Genomic DNA, 15,546 nt, shown 5'->3' on the forward strand with positions numbered 1-15,546 from the left:
ATGGAAATCTGATGGGACCTGCATTAGAGTTGGGACAGGGGCACAAGGAATATAACATTGATAGGAAACCAGGTTTCACTGGTACCACCACTTGAAAGTCTATTGGTTTCTTAAGAGATTAAAAAATCTCTTTTGTTAGTACTTTATCAGATAAAGGAAATAATTATGCTTTACTGTAATTAATCAGATTATACTATATAAATATTGCAATATGAAAATACATAAACATCTATAATTTTTCATATCCTTTGTGAATTTCTCAAAAGTGCTTGTCTTGTAAGATTTAACAGTCGGTGACACTGAACTACGAAGTGTTACTAAGGAGTCCTTGAAATTTTCTTAAAATAGCAAAGACAAAGGAGGAATAAAATGTCTTTAGTTCTGAGACTTGTTTAATATTAGCACACAAATAAAAAAACCTTTATGTGATGCTAATTACATCATGAATTTTCTTACGGGTCTTTGTATTACACACATATCAGTGAAAAAAAAAAACTATGGTACTGCAGATGGTCTGATGTTGTAGTTTGGTTATCTTTTTTTCTTGTTAAAGTTCATTTTACGTAGTTCAAGTTATTTGATGAGCGGTGAGTAAAATTTTGACCTTTTTTAGTTTAGGAATTTTTACCACTTTTATTGACTTGCATTTTTTTTGTCATGTCTGCTTAGTTTATTTCTTCCATGCTGTAGGGCATAAGCTAGAAAAGTGAAGAAACCAAGCCACAATACCAAATTAAAAGATGTTTAATACCTAGGGTTCATGTCTCCAAAAATTATTTTCATGTTTTAAGATAAATTTCAGCTTTTCATGGTCAAATGCCAATCTAAAACTGTTTGAAAACCCTAAGGATTATTAATTCATACTGCATATTTCCAGTTACCTATAAAACTTATAAGATAAATTCCATTCTTCTGAAGAATCCTCAGTCTGTCACTTCGCGTAGCTGTGAAGTTGTAGTGGACTGTTACGGTTTAATTATGAAATGAAATATGCTTAATGTTCACAAATGGATTTTTTCCTTTCAGGGTTAGTGATGTCTCAGTTAGTATAGTATTTGAGGAGGAGTTGCACTAAAAATCATGGTGCTATGTAATAAGCAAGCTGCAGCTGTATTGGAAAGATCTTGAAAACACTTGCTGCTTTCATTGTCTCAAAGTGAAAATGCATCCAGTATTGTCATGGCTCAGCAAAGTGGTAGTTTTGAGTGTTACAAAGCAGAGGAGGTGTTCTCAAATATAGCAAATATTTTTGTAGAAACCATGCAGTATCAGTTTCCTGTTGAAGCAGAAATACTGAAGTCTTTGCACAGTTAAGCACAGCAACAAAAGGTTTAACCTAGGTCTCCAGAGGATGTCAGTATTCAAACTGAAACCAGTACACATTCATCCTTGCTGTTGCAATTTTACACTTGCATGGCATCAAACTGTGTCTCTCTCTGTCAGTTTCTTTTTGTGCTGTACATCTTCCCTACTGGCTATTTTTCTAACAGCATACTGAAAACTTCTGCTGACAGCAAAACAGACCAAGACAGATAACTTTTTAATCTGTGTGCTCCAAATGGTTAACAAATATGATGGCAGGACTTCCTGTTTCAAGGGCTGGAGAAGAATAGATACCTTGCTGCATTTTACAGAGAGAGAACAATTTCATTCTAAATCGATGAGGAAGAAAACAAGAGCTTTACATGATTTTGCATGTGTTTTAAAATCGTCATGTTAAACAATCTTAATTGATGTGCATTTTCATGTTATTGCTAAACTGAAATGTTTTGACTCTTCTTTTAATAAGACTTGAGATTATTTAGGCACAGATCTCTGTTCACTGCGAAGTCCAGATTTTCATCATACCGAAGCAATACAAAAATGTCTCTAAATATTTTTATTGTACTTGCTATAAACAACAGAAAGATGCTTATCGTTGTACGATACGTGAAAATTAGTGTTATTTTTACTGCATTTTCACTCAGTGGTGAAGCTTAAACCGGGTCATTAAAACCAACATTTCCTTTCTGTCTAAACATAGTGCTGTTTTCCATGTGTGTTTACAGAGAAGAATTATTTTTCATTCTAAGTTTTTAAACCCTTTTTCTGAGAATCAGTAATTCATTCAAGTATAAGACAGGCACCACAGTCTGGCTTGAAGTGAAATGTTAGGTTACTGTGGTCCCTGTTATAAAATTCTGGCTTAAACTGAGGTAGTGTATTGTCTATACAAATAATTCCCTTTTTTTGCTTTATAGCAGCTAGGTATTAAGTGAGGTAATTTGAAACTATGTATGCATCCTCAGTGACTTGTTGCAAATCCATCATTTGTGCATGGTCAGACTTGCGTTCGCAGTTTGTTCTTAGCTTGTCTGGCTGGGTCAAAAATGTAATATTTTAGCAATACTAAATTTTTTTAGCTTCTATCATCAGTGAGATCTGTAAACACTTATCTTCTGTATTATAAATTATAGAACTGAGGAATCAAAGTTTAAATTAAATGTTTACCTCTTGTTTAGGGTTTTTAATGTGACTGCTATTCTTTCTCTTCTCATAGAATCTTACATCATTCTCTATGCACCATGTAACTTTTCCAGTGCAAAAAAGATGGGGCTGCTGTGATGTAACTTTGTGTACTGTAAAAAGAGCACACTGAATAAGGCAAGAAATTTCTGGACACCATACCAATCTATTTTTTAACTGGCAGCCATCACTCTGATGTGCCAAGTGGATGAAACACAACCTTGTGCAATAAATAGGTTATGATCTGTGGTAAGGCCAGGGCAATAGAAAAATGTGCCAGAAATTCTGCCTTACACCTCCTTTCCTTGTGAATCAAAAAGAGAAGAAAAGGATAATTCATAGGAAATTTTTTGAAACCATTCAGAAGAAAGACATAAGGAATAATGTTCCTATTTGTACAACTGAAAGTACGTTTTAAACCTGCATTATTTTGCAAAATTGTAGTATTATCTATCATATGCAAAGTACATCAGGGAATCATTGAATTGCCAGATTTTAAATTTCCAACAGTTACCACTTCTGTGGTAGTGTTCCAGCAATAATTAATATTTTCTTTATTAGCAGAAAAATTATAAGTTTTCACTCTTCACTTTTGAAAGCAGACAAGTCTTTTTGGTCCATGTTTACAGAATTCATTTTCCCTTAAAGGGAACAAGAGCTTCCCAAGTTTTTTCTTCAAAGAGCACCTCCAAATACTGACCCTGTAAAAAATAGAAGAGTTAGCAACCTGGTCTGACAAGTAAACAAATAAGTCTACATAATAAAGATAGCAAAATGGTATACTAAAATACAAGTATCATCTAACCGTATCTCAAGACTGATAGTCATACATAATGAAAATTGTATAGCTTTGAAGAAAAGAGGCCATTATTTCACTTGAATAAAAAAATAGAACAAGATGGTCATAACTTGGATAGGCTGTTTGGCAATTGTTCCTAATTGTCTAAATTTCTCCTCCCTTCTCTTTTTCATACAGTTTTTCTAATTGTGGTGTAAATACATTAAAACTGAATTCTTTGATAGTTCACTCTGCAATGACTCTGTGTTTTACAAACTACAGAAACCCAGTATGTTATATATACCTGAAATATTTTTTTTAGTTTTCACTGAAGGTAGCTCTGCTTTGCAGAAAATTGTGTGCATGTAGAGAATTGCTTTTAGTGCAATAACTGAAAAATAGTCTGTGGCCTTCTGAGGACTAAGGACGGATAGATTCCTATTCTAAACAAGTATTTCTAAATTACAAATTGACAGGAGACAACCCTAGATCAATAGAAACCTGCATACACATAAAGAGGAGAAGGTTCAGAAGAAAAACAGTTATAATACTATAATACAGAAAATTAGTCCTGAATTATGTGCTCCTGATGATTGCACTCAAAGAATTGTTATCTTTACACTGGTAGAAGAAGGCGTTTAAGCAAAGCAGTCACACTACTCTCCTTTCTTTCTCCTTCAGAGGTATTTTTAGAGTACTTTACAGAACTTACTGAGGTGATTTGAGTAAAATTGATCAGAGCAGTAACTCATAGGTTTAAACAATTCTAACTTTAATACAGTGAACTTAAATCTCCAGAGGGAGACAATTAGATTATTGACTCTTCCAGGAGAAATTCAAACTGATTCACATTTGTTTGCTGTAATTACCTTCTTCAAATACTGTCTTGCCAGGTACCCACTAATTATAACCCAGTAAAAGAATAAGTGTTGGACAGAGATATTACTTCAGGGTAACTATACAAAGTTAATAGCTAGATACATTAAAAAAGTGAAGATGTAGAGAATGAGCATGCATACTCATTAAGTTGAATAGCAAATTGGCCAGCCTGCCTGCATCCAGAAATGATCTGCTAGGTCATGCAAGTCATCTTAGTTGAGGGGAGCTCTCAGTAGTCTTTGGGTTCTTCGGAGAAAGCAGCTGCAGGGTGAAGAGTCAGTCAAGCTAATGCTGCTATTCCCAGGAAAGAGCGAGGGATGTAATAAGAGGGAGAAGCACTACCTGAATCTAATGTATTGAACCATTGGGTGACTGATTTATAACTTTACAGAAGAGCTTCATGAGAAGCTGTTTATGTATGATTTAGTAGGCTCTATGCTATGTGTATTACTATGTGTTTAGTAAATACTAATAATTTTCCATTTCATGCTGTTTCTCAAGAGGCATGGAAGGTAATACAAGATAAGGACCAATTGTTTAATATATATTCATCACAGAAATGTAGTCAACTTTTAAATCCTTCAGGGAAAATTTTGTTCAAAGTTAATTCTTTGCTTCTGTAATAAAATAATAATTTAATCTTGCTCTTAGCACATAATATGCCACTTCATCCTTGTCCTAGAAACAGCTGCTGATAGCTTAGTTATTATGCAGACAGTACAAGTTGAATAATACAAATAAAAGTTCTAATTCATAAAAGGAGAGTCCTCAGGTAAAATCATTGTAGCTCAAATGCATTCCTATTTTCCCTCTTTAGACTCCAATCTGTATTTCTTCACATTCAGTTTCTTTCATAAACTCTCAGGTAGTGTCACAGCTCAACTCCATGGTTTAGTATTTGCTCTAGGTTTCTTATATTTGCTCTAAATGTGCACGTTAAGAACCTCATGCTTTTTTTCTGTAACAAGAAATTATTATATTTTGACTTCATATTTAAAAACCCCTTCTCGTGTTTTTTTTGGCGCTAAGTTTTGATCTCTCCCCTTTGAAACAGTAATTGCAAATAAAAGAATACAACTTATGTTAAAGATTTAACTTGTATAGATTAATTAATATGCAGTAAATTCTGAAGAGCAAAAAAGGTGAATGGTCATGCAATCCTTTGATCATTTCTTTCCATTTCTCTCAGTCCTCATGCGTACTGAAGTCATGTTTGGTTTTTGTGTTTAAGGAACAGGAATAAGCCCACTAACAGACTCTCAACTTCTCTTTTTCATTCTGCTTCTCTCAGACACCTTTCATTTCCTGAATGGATGGAGTCTTTTCCCATCTTACCTTGATATCATAAATTTTGAAAGACAATCAGTATTCTTTAAATGAGATAACAGAGCAGGTTCAGCAGTATGATTAATATGCATGAGGAAGAGGAGGCTTTTGTCTTGTTGGAACCTCAAACACTTTAGAAGGTGAACCTAAGAATTACACTTTTGGATGTCTTCAGGAAAGTTACAAAACAGTTATTTTGGAAATAATTGAATTGTATGCATCACATAGTAGTAGTACTAATTAAAACTGCCCTTCATTGAATGCTGCAGAAAAAGAAAACTTTCATTGGTTTAGGTGTCTCTGATATCTGTGCTATCTGAGCACCAGCACTCATCAAGTAAAGCTAATTAGGCCTCAAAATTAAGAGCTAGTACTTTGCAGGGTGTCAGGACAGTGCAGAGAATGAAGGATGGGAGTAAATTGCTCTGAATTGCTCAAACCAGTGAACAAATGTGATGGCGCATTCTGAGCAAACTGCAAGTGCTGCCCTATTGTGAACTCCACAGAAAGGAAATTACAATGATTGAGTCTTACGGTCACAAGCACGAAGTTTTGCTATAGTAAGGTGATCGTGAGAAAAATACTAGAATAGCCTGTGCTGTTTCTGTTACTGGAACAAAATACACGGTAGGCAAAAACTGTGTTATTAGTGGGGCAAAACCACCAAAACTCAAAGTTGCAAACAAAAACATCTCCAAAATGAGGAAGCAAAAAGGAAAAATAAGTAATTTACAGAAAAAAAAGAAATCTAATTTTACCAAGCAGTGGTGAACTACTTAGTCTGTCCTAGATGAGTGTAGCAACTGGAGATTAAAGAAAAGACATAAATTGATGTTTCACTTATCAAGAAGGAATTTATTGGCAGCTGCTTCTCATAATCAAGCTTTATTACTCCTTTTTACTTGATTTTAGATAAAATAAGGAAAAAAATACCCATAAGCCTATTAAAAATTTCATTCTTTGGTTCATGTAGTATTGGCAGTTCAGACAAAAAGCATGCAGTTTATAGTCTTTATGAACTATGATACCTTTGTGATAATAGATGCAAGCCAAAGGGTAAGGAAGGGTGTTGTCTTTAAGTATTTAGCTGACGTACCCTAAAGTTTGATTGAATCTTTTTTTCTGCTATATATGTCTCACTTCTCATTAAAATTAAGTAGGACATTTTGCCGTGTCTAATTATGACATTTTTAATGTCTTAATCAAGAACTGCATGAAATTCAAGATGTTTAAAGGAGAAATATAGGTGGCAGCAAGCTAAACAAGGAATTTATTTAATACATACTATTTTAGATGCACACACACATGTAAGCAAAGGTCATAAATCTACAGCCCTCTTGAGCAATAAGGGAGGCGAAAGAAAATCAATTCTAATCAGGAGACCAGTGCCAGACCTCATAATAACAACTTCTCCATACACCTGAGGCACTTAGTAACATTTTGTATAAATTTTAAGCAAAACCTTTTAGTCTGTAATAGAACAAGATGGGTGTAGTATAACTCTTTATAGTTTCACTTGCCTTATTTAGTAGTTGTTGATTTTGTTGTCTCTGCAACCATTAAAATCCAGATTTAATAGAATAACCATGCAATTCATTGGCACAAGAGTGTAGGAGGTTTTTTTGCAAATATGTTGCCATTAAAGGATATGCTGTGTGAGCAGTCTTCCAAGCCATTACTAAGATATGTGATTTATTTTTTTATTTTATTTTCTCAAGTGTGACTTTATAAAATTAGGTTACTTCATTGTTCTTGAACTAACTTGCTTTGCCCACAAATTTATGGAAAGAAAATTAATTCAATTTCTGTGCGGTTAATGGAATCATTGAGGATAGTTAGTGATTTGATTTGCTTGACACTTGTTTTTTTCCTATGTCAAAAGTGGGCTGTGAGTTTTTCATTTAAAAAAGTTCATCATCTGTGTTGGAAAAATTTTATTTAATGTGTCTCTAAACTGTTTACGGTGCAACCTGGAAATCTAGCAGTTCGTAGATTCAATAAATAAACAAACAGACAAAACCTGCGAATTTTAAGCATTTTAAAGATGTTTTAGAATGTGTACTAGATTTTAGAGTATATGTTTAAATTTTCTGAAAGCAGCTATATGGATACGTTTGGGTGTACCTATTATTTTTAAACGATTGATTAATCTTAAACTTGTAAATACTTGAATTATAGTCAGATTAGCATTGCCAATCTTAATGTGTTTTCTGTCACAAACTTTTCCCCTTTCTCCTCCTTTTCCTATATTCACAAAGTCCTTTCTCTAAACTAGTGAAATAGTAATTCCTAACACTGTGAACAAATAGTTTCCTTCCGTATATTGTACAAGATTTCACTCTTCTTAGTTGCCCAGTAGTAAATTACCCTGCCTTTCAATTATATTAGACAACATACGAGTACTGCGTTCAGTTTTGGGCCCCTCGCTACAAGAGGGACACTGAGGTGTTGGAGCATGTCCAGAGAAGGGCTGCAAAGCTGGTGAGGGGTCTGGAGGACAAACCTTATGAAGAACGACTGAGGGAGCTGGGGTTGTTTAGCCTGGAGAAGATGAGGCTGACAGGAGACCTTATCACCCTCTACAACTACCTGAAAGGAGATTGTACAGAGATGGGGGCTGACCTCTTCTCCCTGGTGACAAGTGATAGGACGAGAGAGAACGGGTTCAAGTTACGTCAGGGGAGGTTTAGATTGGATATTAGGAAACATTTTTTCACTGAAAGGGTTATTAAACATTGGAATAGGCTGCCCAGGGAGGTGGTGGATTCACCATCCCTGGAGGTGTTTAAAGAAAGGGTAGATGGGGCACTTAGGGACATGGTTTAGAAGTGGCTTTTGTCAGGGTAGGTTAAAGGTTGGACTTGATGATCTTAAAGGTCCCTTCCAACCTCAGCAATTCTATGATTCCATGATTCTATAAGCAATCATGTTACAAACAAAGGAATATAATTTTTAAATTGTGGAGATTTGACAACAAGATTTCATAGAATCATAGAATAGTTTGGGTTGGAAGGGACCTTTAAAAGTCATCCAGTCCAACCCCCCTGCCATGAGTAGGGACATCTTCAACTAGATCAGATTGCTCAGAGCCCCCTCCAACATGACCTCGAATGTTTCCAGGGATGGGGCATCTACTATCCCATCTCTGGGCAACCTGTTCCGGTGTTTCACCACCCTAGTCGTAAAAAATGTCTTCCTTCTATCTAGTCTAAATCTACCCTGTTTCAATTTAAAACCATTACCCCTTGTCCTATTGCAACAGGCCCTACTAAAAAGCCTGTCCTCATCTTTCTTATAAGCCCCCTTTAAGTACCGAAAGGCTGCAATAAGGTCTTCCGGATCCTTCTCTTCTCCAGGCTGAACAACCCCAACTGTCTCAGCCTGTCCTCATAGCAGAGGTGTTCCAGCCCTCTGAGCATTCTTGTTGCCCTCCTCTGAACCCGCTCCAACAGGGCCATGTCTTTCCTGTGCTGAGGACTCCAGAGCTGGATGCAGTACTCCAGGCGGGGTCTCACCAGAGCAGAGTAGAGGGGCAGAATCACCTCCCTCGACCTGCTGGCTCTTTCAGCTACCGATTATAATATTTAAAGTGTAATTTTTTATATTGAATAATTGTGCTTTTTTAAAACTAATTCTTTTAATACCTGTAAAGTAGTCATGTGACACCAGTACAAACAGCTCTACTAAAAAAAGTGAAATTTCTGATGGTTGTCCTATCACATAGGAAGATTTGCTTTGTTTAAGACAAAAGCCAATTAAATTATTAAATGTTTACACCACGTTCTGAATGTAATCAATATCAATCCAAATTTCTGTGTCACTGTGATTCTCAGATTTGCAGCTGAAGTAAGTTTTCCACATGCCTGTTTTCTGTGAGATTTGTTGTTCATATACTGTAAATGCAAACTTTGGTGCATTTGTGTTCTTTATGCAGTATTTGTTTCCATTTTGGCTCATAAAGAATAAGCTTCATGAACTGCACTGCCACTTTCTCTATTTCTTATTTATTCATTTTTAAGCACTACAGCAGTTAATTAAATTTGCCAAAAAAATCATGTGTAGTTAAAAGCTGAGTTTGATTTCCCTTAAATGAATAGTAAATAATTACTGCTAAAGCAGGAAAGATCAGATATTGAGAAGCTGGATAATTGCGAAGCTGAGAAATGTGTTTTTCCTACAGTATTTTTCTTTTCATGTCCTCCTTCATAATTGCATTCCCATCTCCCTATTTATTTCTGTTTGCAGAGATTTATTGCTCATGTTTGGCAGTATGCCAGTACTGTGAACCATATTTTGCTTTGCTTTACCCAGCCTGTATCCCTTAAGTCAACTTTCAGTTGCTGTGTGTCAGGTACTAGTAAATGCGAAGATTTAAAATAATAATAATAATAATTTTATCTAGAATTAATTCACTATAATATACAGGGCTGAAAGTACAGTGATAGTCAAAAAATTCTTAATGCTCTTGTGGTCTGTGGAAAAGTAGAGATTCTCTGCTGGCAATGATAATAAAGAAATCTGTTTTAGGGAAAGATTAGAGTCATCATCATCACAGCCCTCCCGGTGTCATATTCAGCAGTGATCAATTTTGGAAGACAGTGAGTGCAGCAGTTACAAATGTGGAAGAGATGGGAGGAAAATCAGAAGTGTTTGTGGAAATTGAGGAACATTGAAACATTGAATATCTGAGGAACCAGTAGCCAGGGTCAAGGGTAAAGAGACTGTATACAGCATGCTTTCTGACCTTATATTTAATCTCATAAAAGCTTGGTTGAAGGTCCTTTATTCCAGTTTACAACAGGTTGCCCTGCCTTTCCTCCTTAATTGTAATAAAAGAGCTGTACTTCTTGTGGTACTTGAGCTTTAGCCCAAGGCCATGTTTCTGAACAGGAGGACAACTGTTCCTATTGGGCTAAAATGGCATGAACTCTGGTGGTTTGGGTTTCCTTTTTAAGTGGTTTGTTTTCTTTTTACCTTCACAGTTCCTTCTAGAAGACACACTAGAAGCAACTTGAGTTTCAGAGTTTGGCGTTTGGAAGGGTATTAGTTTTTCTTAACTTTGAGTCAATACTCAGTTTAGGTGAAGCATGATAAGCTAGCACCCAGAAATAAGGGAGACATGCTTACGGACCTTATACACAGTGGGAGGCTGGAGGACCTGAGATTTTGCAGACTGAGATCCCAACCTCCTACGTGTGGGGAAGGTAAAAATGAGGGGCAGATGAACAGTTTGATTCCGTACTATGAATTTATTAATCTACGCTGTGCTGAGCTGATGGTGGTGGGGAAGGGTATCCCCTCTTTAATGTTAAGTATAGTGTGTGGCCTGATGCCTTAACCCTGTTTTAGCTGCCTACATATTCTGAAAGAGACGCTTTTAAGAAAAAGCAATATGTGAGTTCTCAGTTTTGGTGTTCATACTGGTTATCAGTAAATTTGGATGTCTGTTTAAGTGAAGCTATATTTTTATAAAAGTAGTCTTTTAAACAATTAAGTGTATTCTTTGGAAGGTAAGAATAAAATTCTAATTTGACTATAGGAAATCATTATATACTGGCATTGATAAAAAGTTTTACATTAATAGAAATAGTTCCTTTTGTCTGACTCATAATAATATTCAATAGGGTTTTTTTCCTGTAATGTTTTTAATACAGTGCTTCTTGTGCTGTAATTAGAAGTGAATTTAATTTTTATGCTCATCCATTCTAGGTACAGAGATCCAGAAATAAGCAGTTACGTGAGCTGTTTCCAGATGGATTTAGTATTCATCATGCAGGAATGCTGCGGCAAGACAGAAGTTTGGTTGAGAACTTGTTTTCTAATGGACATATCAAAGTCCTAGTTTGTACAGCTACGCTCGCCTGGGGTGTCAATCTTCCTGCTCATGCAGTTGTTATTAAGGTAAGAGCTTCCATTACTCTGCACATGGGTATGTGTCTTAAAAGAAACTTGTAAAGAGGCATAGATAACAAGATCTTTATTGTGGGTTTTGGGCCTGGAGGGGAAATGTCTGATTGACTTGAAATGTTATTTATATCTCATTAAACTGATTCTCTCCAGTGGGAGTCTAGTTTGTATAGTAAAGATTTAAATATAGCAAAGATTATGAAAGGATTAGTTAAAGTACACTTCTGAAATCATGCTATATTTGCCTAATTTCAGTATTCAGCTCATCAGGATTATATTCATGTGTATTTATGTTAATTTTTATTAACTTTTCCTCAACCAGGGAACACAAATATATGCTGCAAAAAGAGGCTCCTTTGTTGACCTTGGAATTTTAGATGTCATGCAGATATTTGGTCGAGCTGGACGGCCTCAGTTTGACAAATTCGGAGAAGGCGTCATCATTACAACTCATGATAAACTCAGTCATTACCTGACTCTTCTTACTCAGCAGAATCCCATTGAAAGCCAGTTTCTTGAAAGCCTTGCAGACAACCTAAATGCAGAGGTAACCTTTGAATCATTTAGAGAAACTAGCAACCCTTAAAGGGTTAATATTATTTGAAACAAAAATGCAATATTGTCACACTTGATATATCTAAAATGAAAGTTTTATTTATTGCTGGTAGTCTGTAGGTGTGTCTGTTTAAGAGGAGTGAACATGTGAAAATGTGGGCCTTTTACAAAGGTAGTAGATATTAAAAGTAGTACGGAGGAACAAAATATCATTAAGATAAAACAAAACCAAAAGATCATTCAGTAGAAACACTTAGCATTTACCTTTTAATCAGAAGTGCGTTATTGGAATTTAGTAAGTGTTCTGCGTAACTGCAAATTAAAATCCACAAAAAAATTAAAGCATGTCTGTACATAAACTAACTTACTTCACATGGTTGACTGCAGTATAGGAAGAATAATGTACTTGGCTTGAACTCTTCTCTTTGTTCTGTTTTACAGTGGTAATCGCAATTAGTTTATTGTAAATAGCAAATTCCCAGTTTGCTTCAGTTTAAATCTTAAAATGCATTTTTTTTGAAAATGATGTGGTTGTATTGAAGATACTGACGTCTGTCATATTAAAATATAATGATTCAAAAGCTATCTATTGTAATAACCAATTAAAAATGTGTATATATACATGCATAGACACTTTTTACAAGGAACCCTCAGAAATTTAAACATGCTTAAATGAAGAGGAAAATACTGCTTTTCAAAGGCCCCAGACATTTTTTCAATAAAAGTAAAGGAGTTCAGCTAAACTGAAATGTCCAGTGACACTTTAAAATTGATCATCCCTTTGAAAGATATGACATTTGTTTGGTCTATTAGGAATAGTCTTGTTTTTAAGATGCTTCTTCTGTTGTATCTATATAGATCTTACATATTTCTGTTCATTTTTTACCTTTTCGTCACGTTGAAGTCTGCATTATTCAATCATAAATAGTAATTTTAAAAGGAAATCCTGGAAAGGAGCAGAAATTGATACAGTGACCTTTTAAAATGTAATGATTCATTCCTTGATTCTTTACAAATGACACAGTTTGATCATTCATGATTTTGGTTGTGGGTTTGTTTTTTTTTTTCTTTTAAGGGGTCTCATAAGCTATTTCTTCATTCCTGTTAACAGGAACAATCTCTGCCCAAGTACAGTCACACATCAGAAGCAGAATGAGGGTTTTTAGTTCAGACTGACAACAGTAAAAGCAATCTCCATTCGTGAAGCTTTATGTAGATTTTTACTAAAAAAGAGAAAGATTTGTTTGTCCAGGGAAGTATGTATTTCTGCTAAGTAGTTCCTTTTCAAATGTGTACACGTTACTGAAATTCCTTCGAGAAGTAGAGAAAATCTCAATAGAAATTTAGTGACTTTTAACAGTAATTGAGTATCCAACTAGTTCTCTGAAAAATATTGCTAGGAAAAATAAATTGAAGGTGTAAAATTAAGAAGTTAATCCTCCTGCCTTGTTAAAATAGTAGAACAAAAGAACAAAAGAACAAAAAAAACATGGAATAGAACAATAATTCCTTTTCGTAGGAGGTAGTCATTTAAACTTATCCAATCAAGGATACATAGGGAGTATGTGATGTACAGTGTAATAAAAGCTACTTCTGGTGCAGCACTTCTGCCGCAGGATTTGGGGTTTGGTGAATACAGCACTTTTAGCACAGGATTTGCGGTTTGGGGAAAAGTGCAGAAAACTGGCAAATTAGTTTAGACAGAACTATTTCTTTTCAGATTTTATCTAATGATAGTGTTATCTGAAAAGAACAGTGTACTCATGGCTTTAAATTACTGTAGATTCTGTAGCTGTAGTACAGTTACAGCAGCTGAAGATGCAGTCACAATTTTGTTAATCACTGTGATAAATGGTTGTTAGTAGAAATACCAATGGAAAATGTCGAAATGCAGTAGAGTAACAAGGGCATGAAACCACCATTTTTGTCATCTGATATGTGTGATGTTACTTATCCTTTTGTCATGACAATCAGGAAAAATTAGCACCTGCCAGATTACAGGAAATTGATACTATGAGCAGTTACAAGGAGCTATTGTGTTAGGTTTTTTTGATAAGTAACTTCATCTTTCTTTATAATTGGAGTCAGTCTAAACTTTTATATATGCTGATTTGATTTAAGTTAGTGGAATTGTCTGAGAAAGATATAGGTGTTGTAGAAATTGTTATGTTTATCTGGAGATGACTACTCCATAAGCTGCAGCATTCTGAAAAAAATAAGTACATTTTAAAATATATGCCATCGTACTGATCAGTAGCTAGTCTTAGGAAGCACATTCAGTTTTGGTCATCTTTTATTGACACTGCCCTTTTGGCAGTAGCAATAGCACTATATGGAGACAAAATATAGGTTTATTGACTGATTTGCTACAGAAATCTAGACAGGATGCTGATGACCACTGTCATCTTTGCCATAACAGAGTGTGTCGTTAGCACCAGGAAATCTGCACTAATATGTAATAAAATTATATATTTTTGGAGCAGAGTCTGCTTTTATTGCAAGTCATTCAGGAAATCCAAACGCTTATGCTGTAATTATAAAGAGAAAACAATTAAAGGGCAGAAGCACTGCTGAATTGTTCAAATTCTTAATTTGTTATAGACAGATCAGTAGTTGAAAGAAGAACTAGTAAAATCAAGGCAGCAGTTGGAAATATGAGAAGACTCCATGTTTCCGCAAGAATATGAAGTTGCTTTTATAAAGACTAGATCTCTTGGCAGAAATAGGTAGGTGGTAAGAATGAGGCAATGATTCAAATATTTGGGGTAATGTAATCCTAGACACACAATCACTAAGTGGAATCCAGAGCCTTGGATTTTGTACCTAGGCTTATGTGGTGAAGGAGTCAAAATTTGGGTAATGATGCAAAAAAAAAATAGTGTATTTTTAATTCCCATTTCAAAACTAATTTTCTAGAAGCAGAAAAATTTCAGAGGATGGGCAAAGGAATAGATCAGCTTCTACGAAAGGTTAGACTAAGGAACTCTTTGCTGTGGGGAGTTGTATCTAAAAGGTAGAGTAGTTCAAAAACTGTGCAAAAATTGAAAGGTATCCAATGCAAAGGCAATACCTTTAACTAAAGACCTGGAGATGCAATAGTTTAAGAATTTGGGAGAAATTTATATGGTGCTTGCTTCTCATTGGCACCTTCTGCCCTTTTGTGTTTGCTGTTACCTACTCTCAGAGACAGAATGCTGGCCTTGATGTCCAAGTGCATTTAGGAAAGCTACAGAGTGGGAAAAGCTGAAATATACCCAACTTCATTGAGTTGACACCAAAATTAAGACTTTGAACATGTATTTCAGCACCTCGATCCACTGAGAATTCTCTCCTGCAGATTTGTGTTGAGTTTTTGTTTGGTTTTGGGGTTTGTTTCATCTGAAAATGAGCAGATGATTATCAACATAGGCATGGAGATGCCCTTTTCCTTTTCTGCTCAAGTTGTGCCAGTGGGCATAATGCAATATAAAAAGGAATAAAACAAACAGCTGGTTAGGGTGCTTAGTAGAGAGGAGCAAGTCCTGGGTCAGTTGACCAGCTGGCAAACAGAAAATACCTACGGGTGTATTTTCTGGAAATACAGGAAGAAAGATAAG

General features: G+C 35.3%; 1 protein-coding gene across 4 annotated transcripts in view; it reads left to right on the top strand.

Annotated features, from left to right (window-relative positions):
- Positions 1–15,546, top strand: part of ASCC3 (activating signal cointegrator 1 complex subunit 3) — a 274,324-nt gene that overhangs the window by 161,635 nt on the left and 97,143 nt on the right. For all 4 annotated transcript variants that reach the window (XM_054195069.1, XM_054195072.1, XM_054195070.1 and 1 more), the window contains 2 exons: positions 11,198–11,389; positions 11,718–11,942. In XM_054195069.1, the coding sequence (XP_054051044.1) occupies positions 11,198–11,389; positions 11,718–11,942 (417 nt within the window). The remainder of the gene's footprint in view (positions 1–11,197; positions 11,390–11,717; positions 11,943–15,546) is intronic.

Source organism: Rissa tridactyla, chromosome 3, assembly GCF_028500815.1.
Source record: "Rissa tridactyla isolate bRisTri1 chromosome 3, bRisTri1.patW.cur.20221130, whole genome shotgun sequence".
Classification (NCBI taxonomy): domain Eukaryota; kingdom Metazoa; phylum Chordata; class Aves; order Charadriiformes; family Laridae; genus Rissa; species Rissa tridactyla.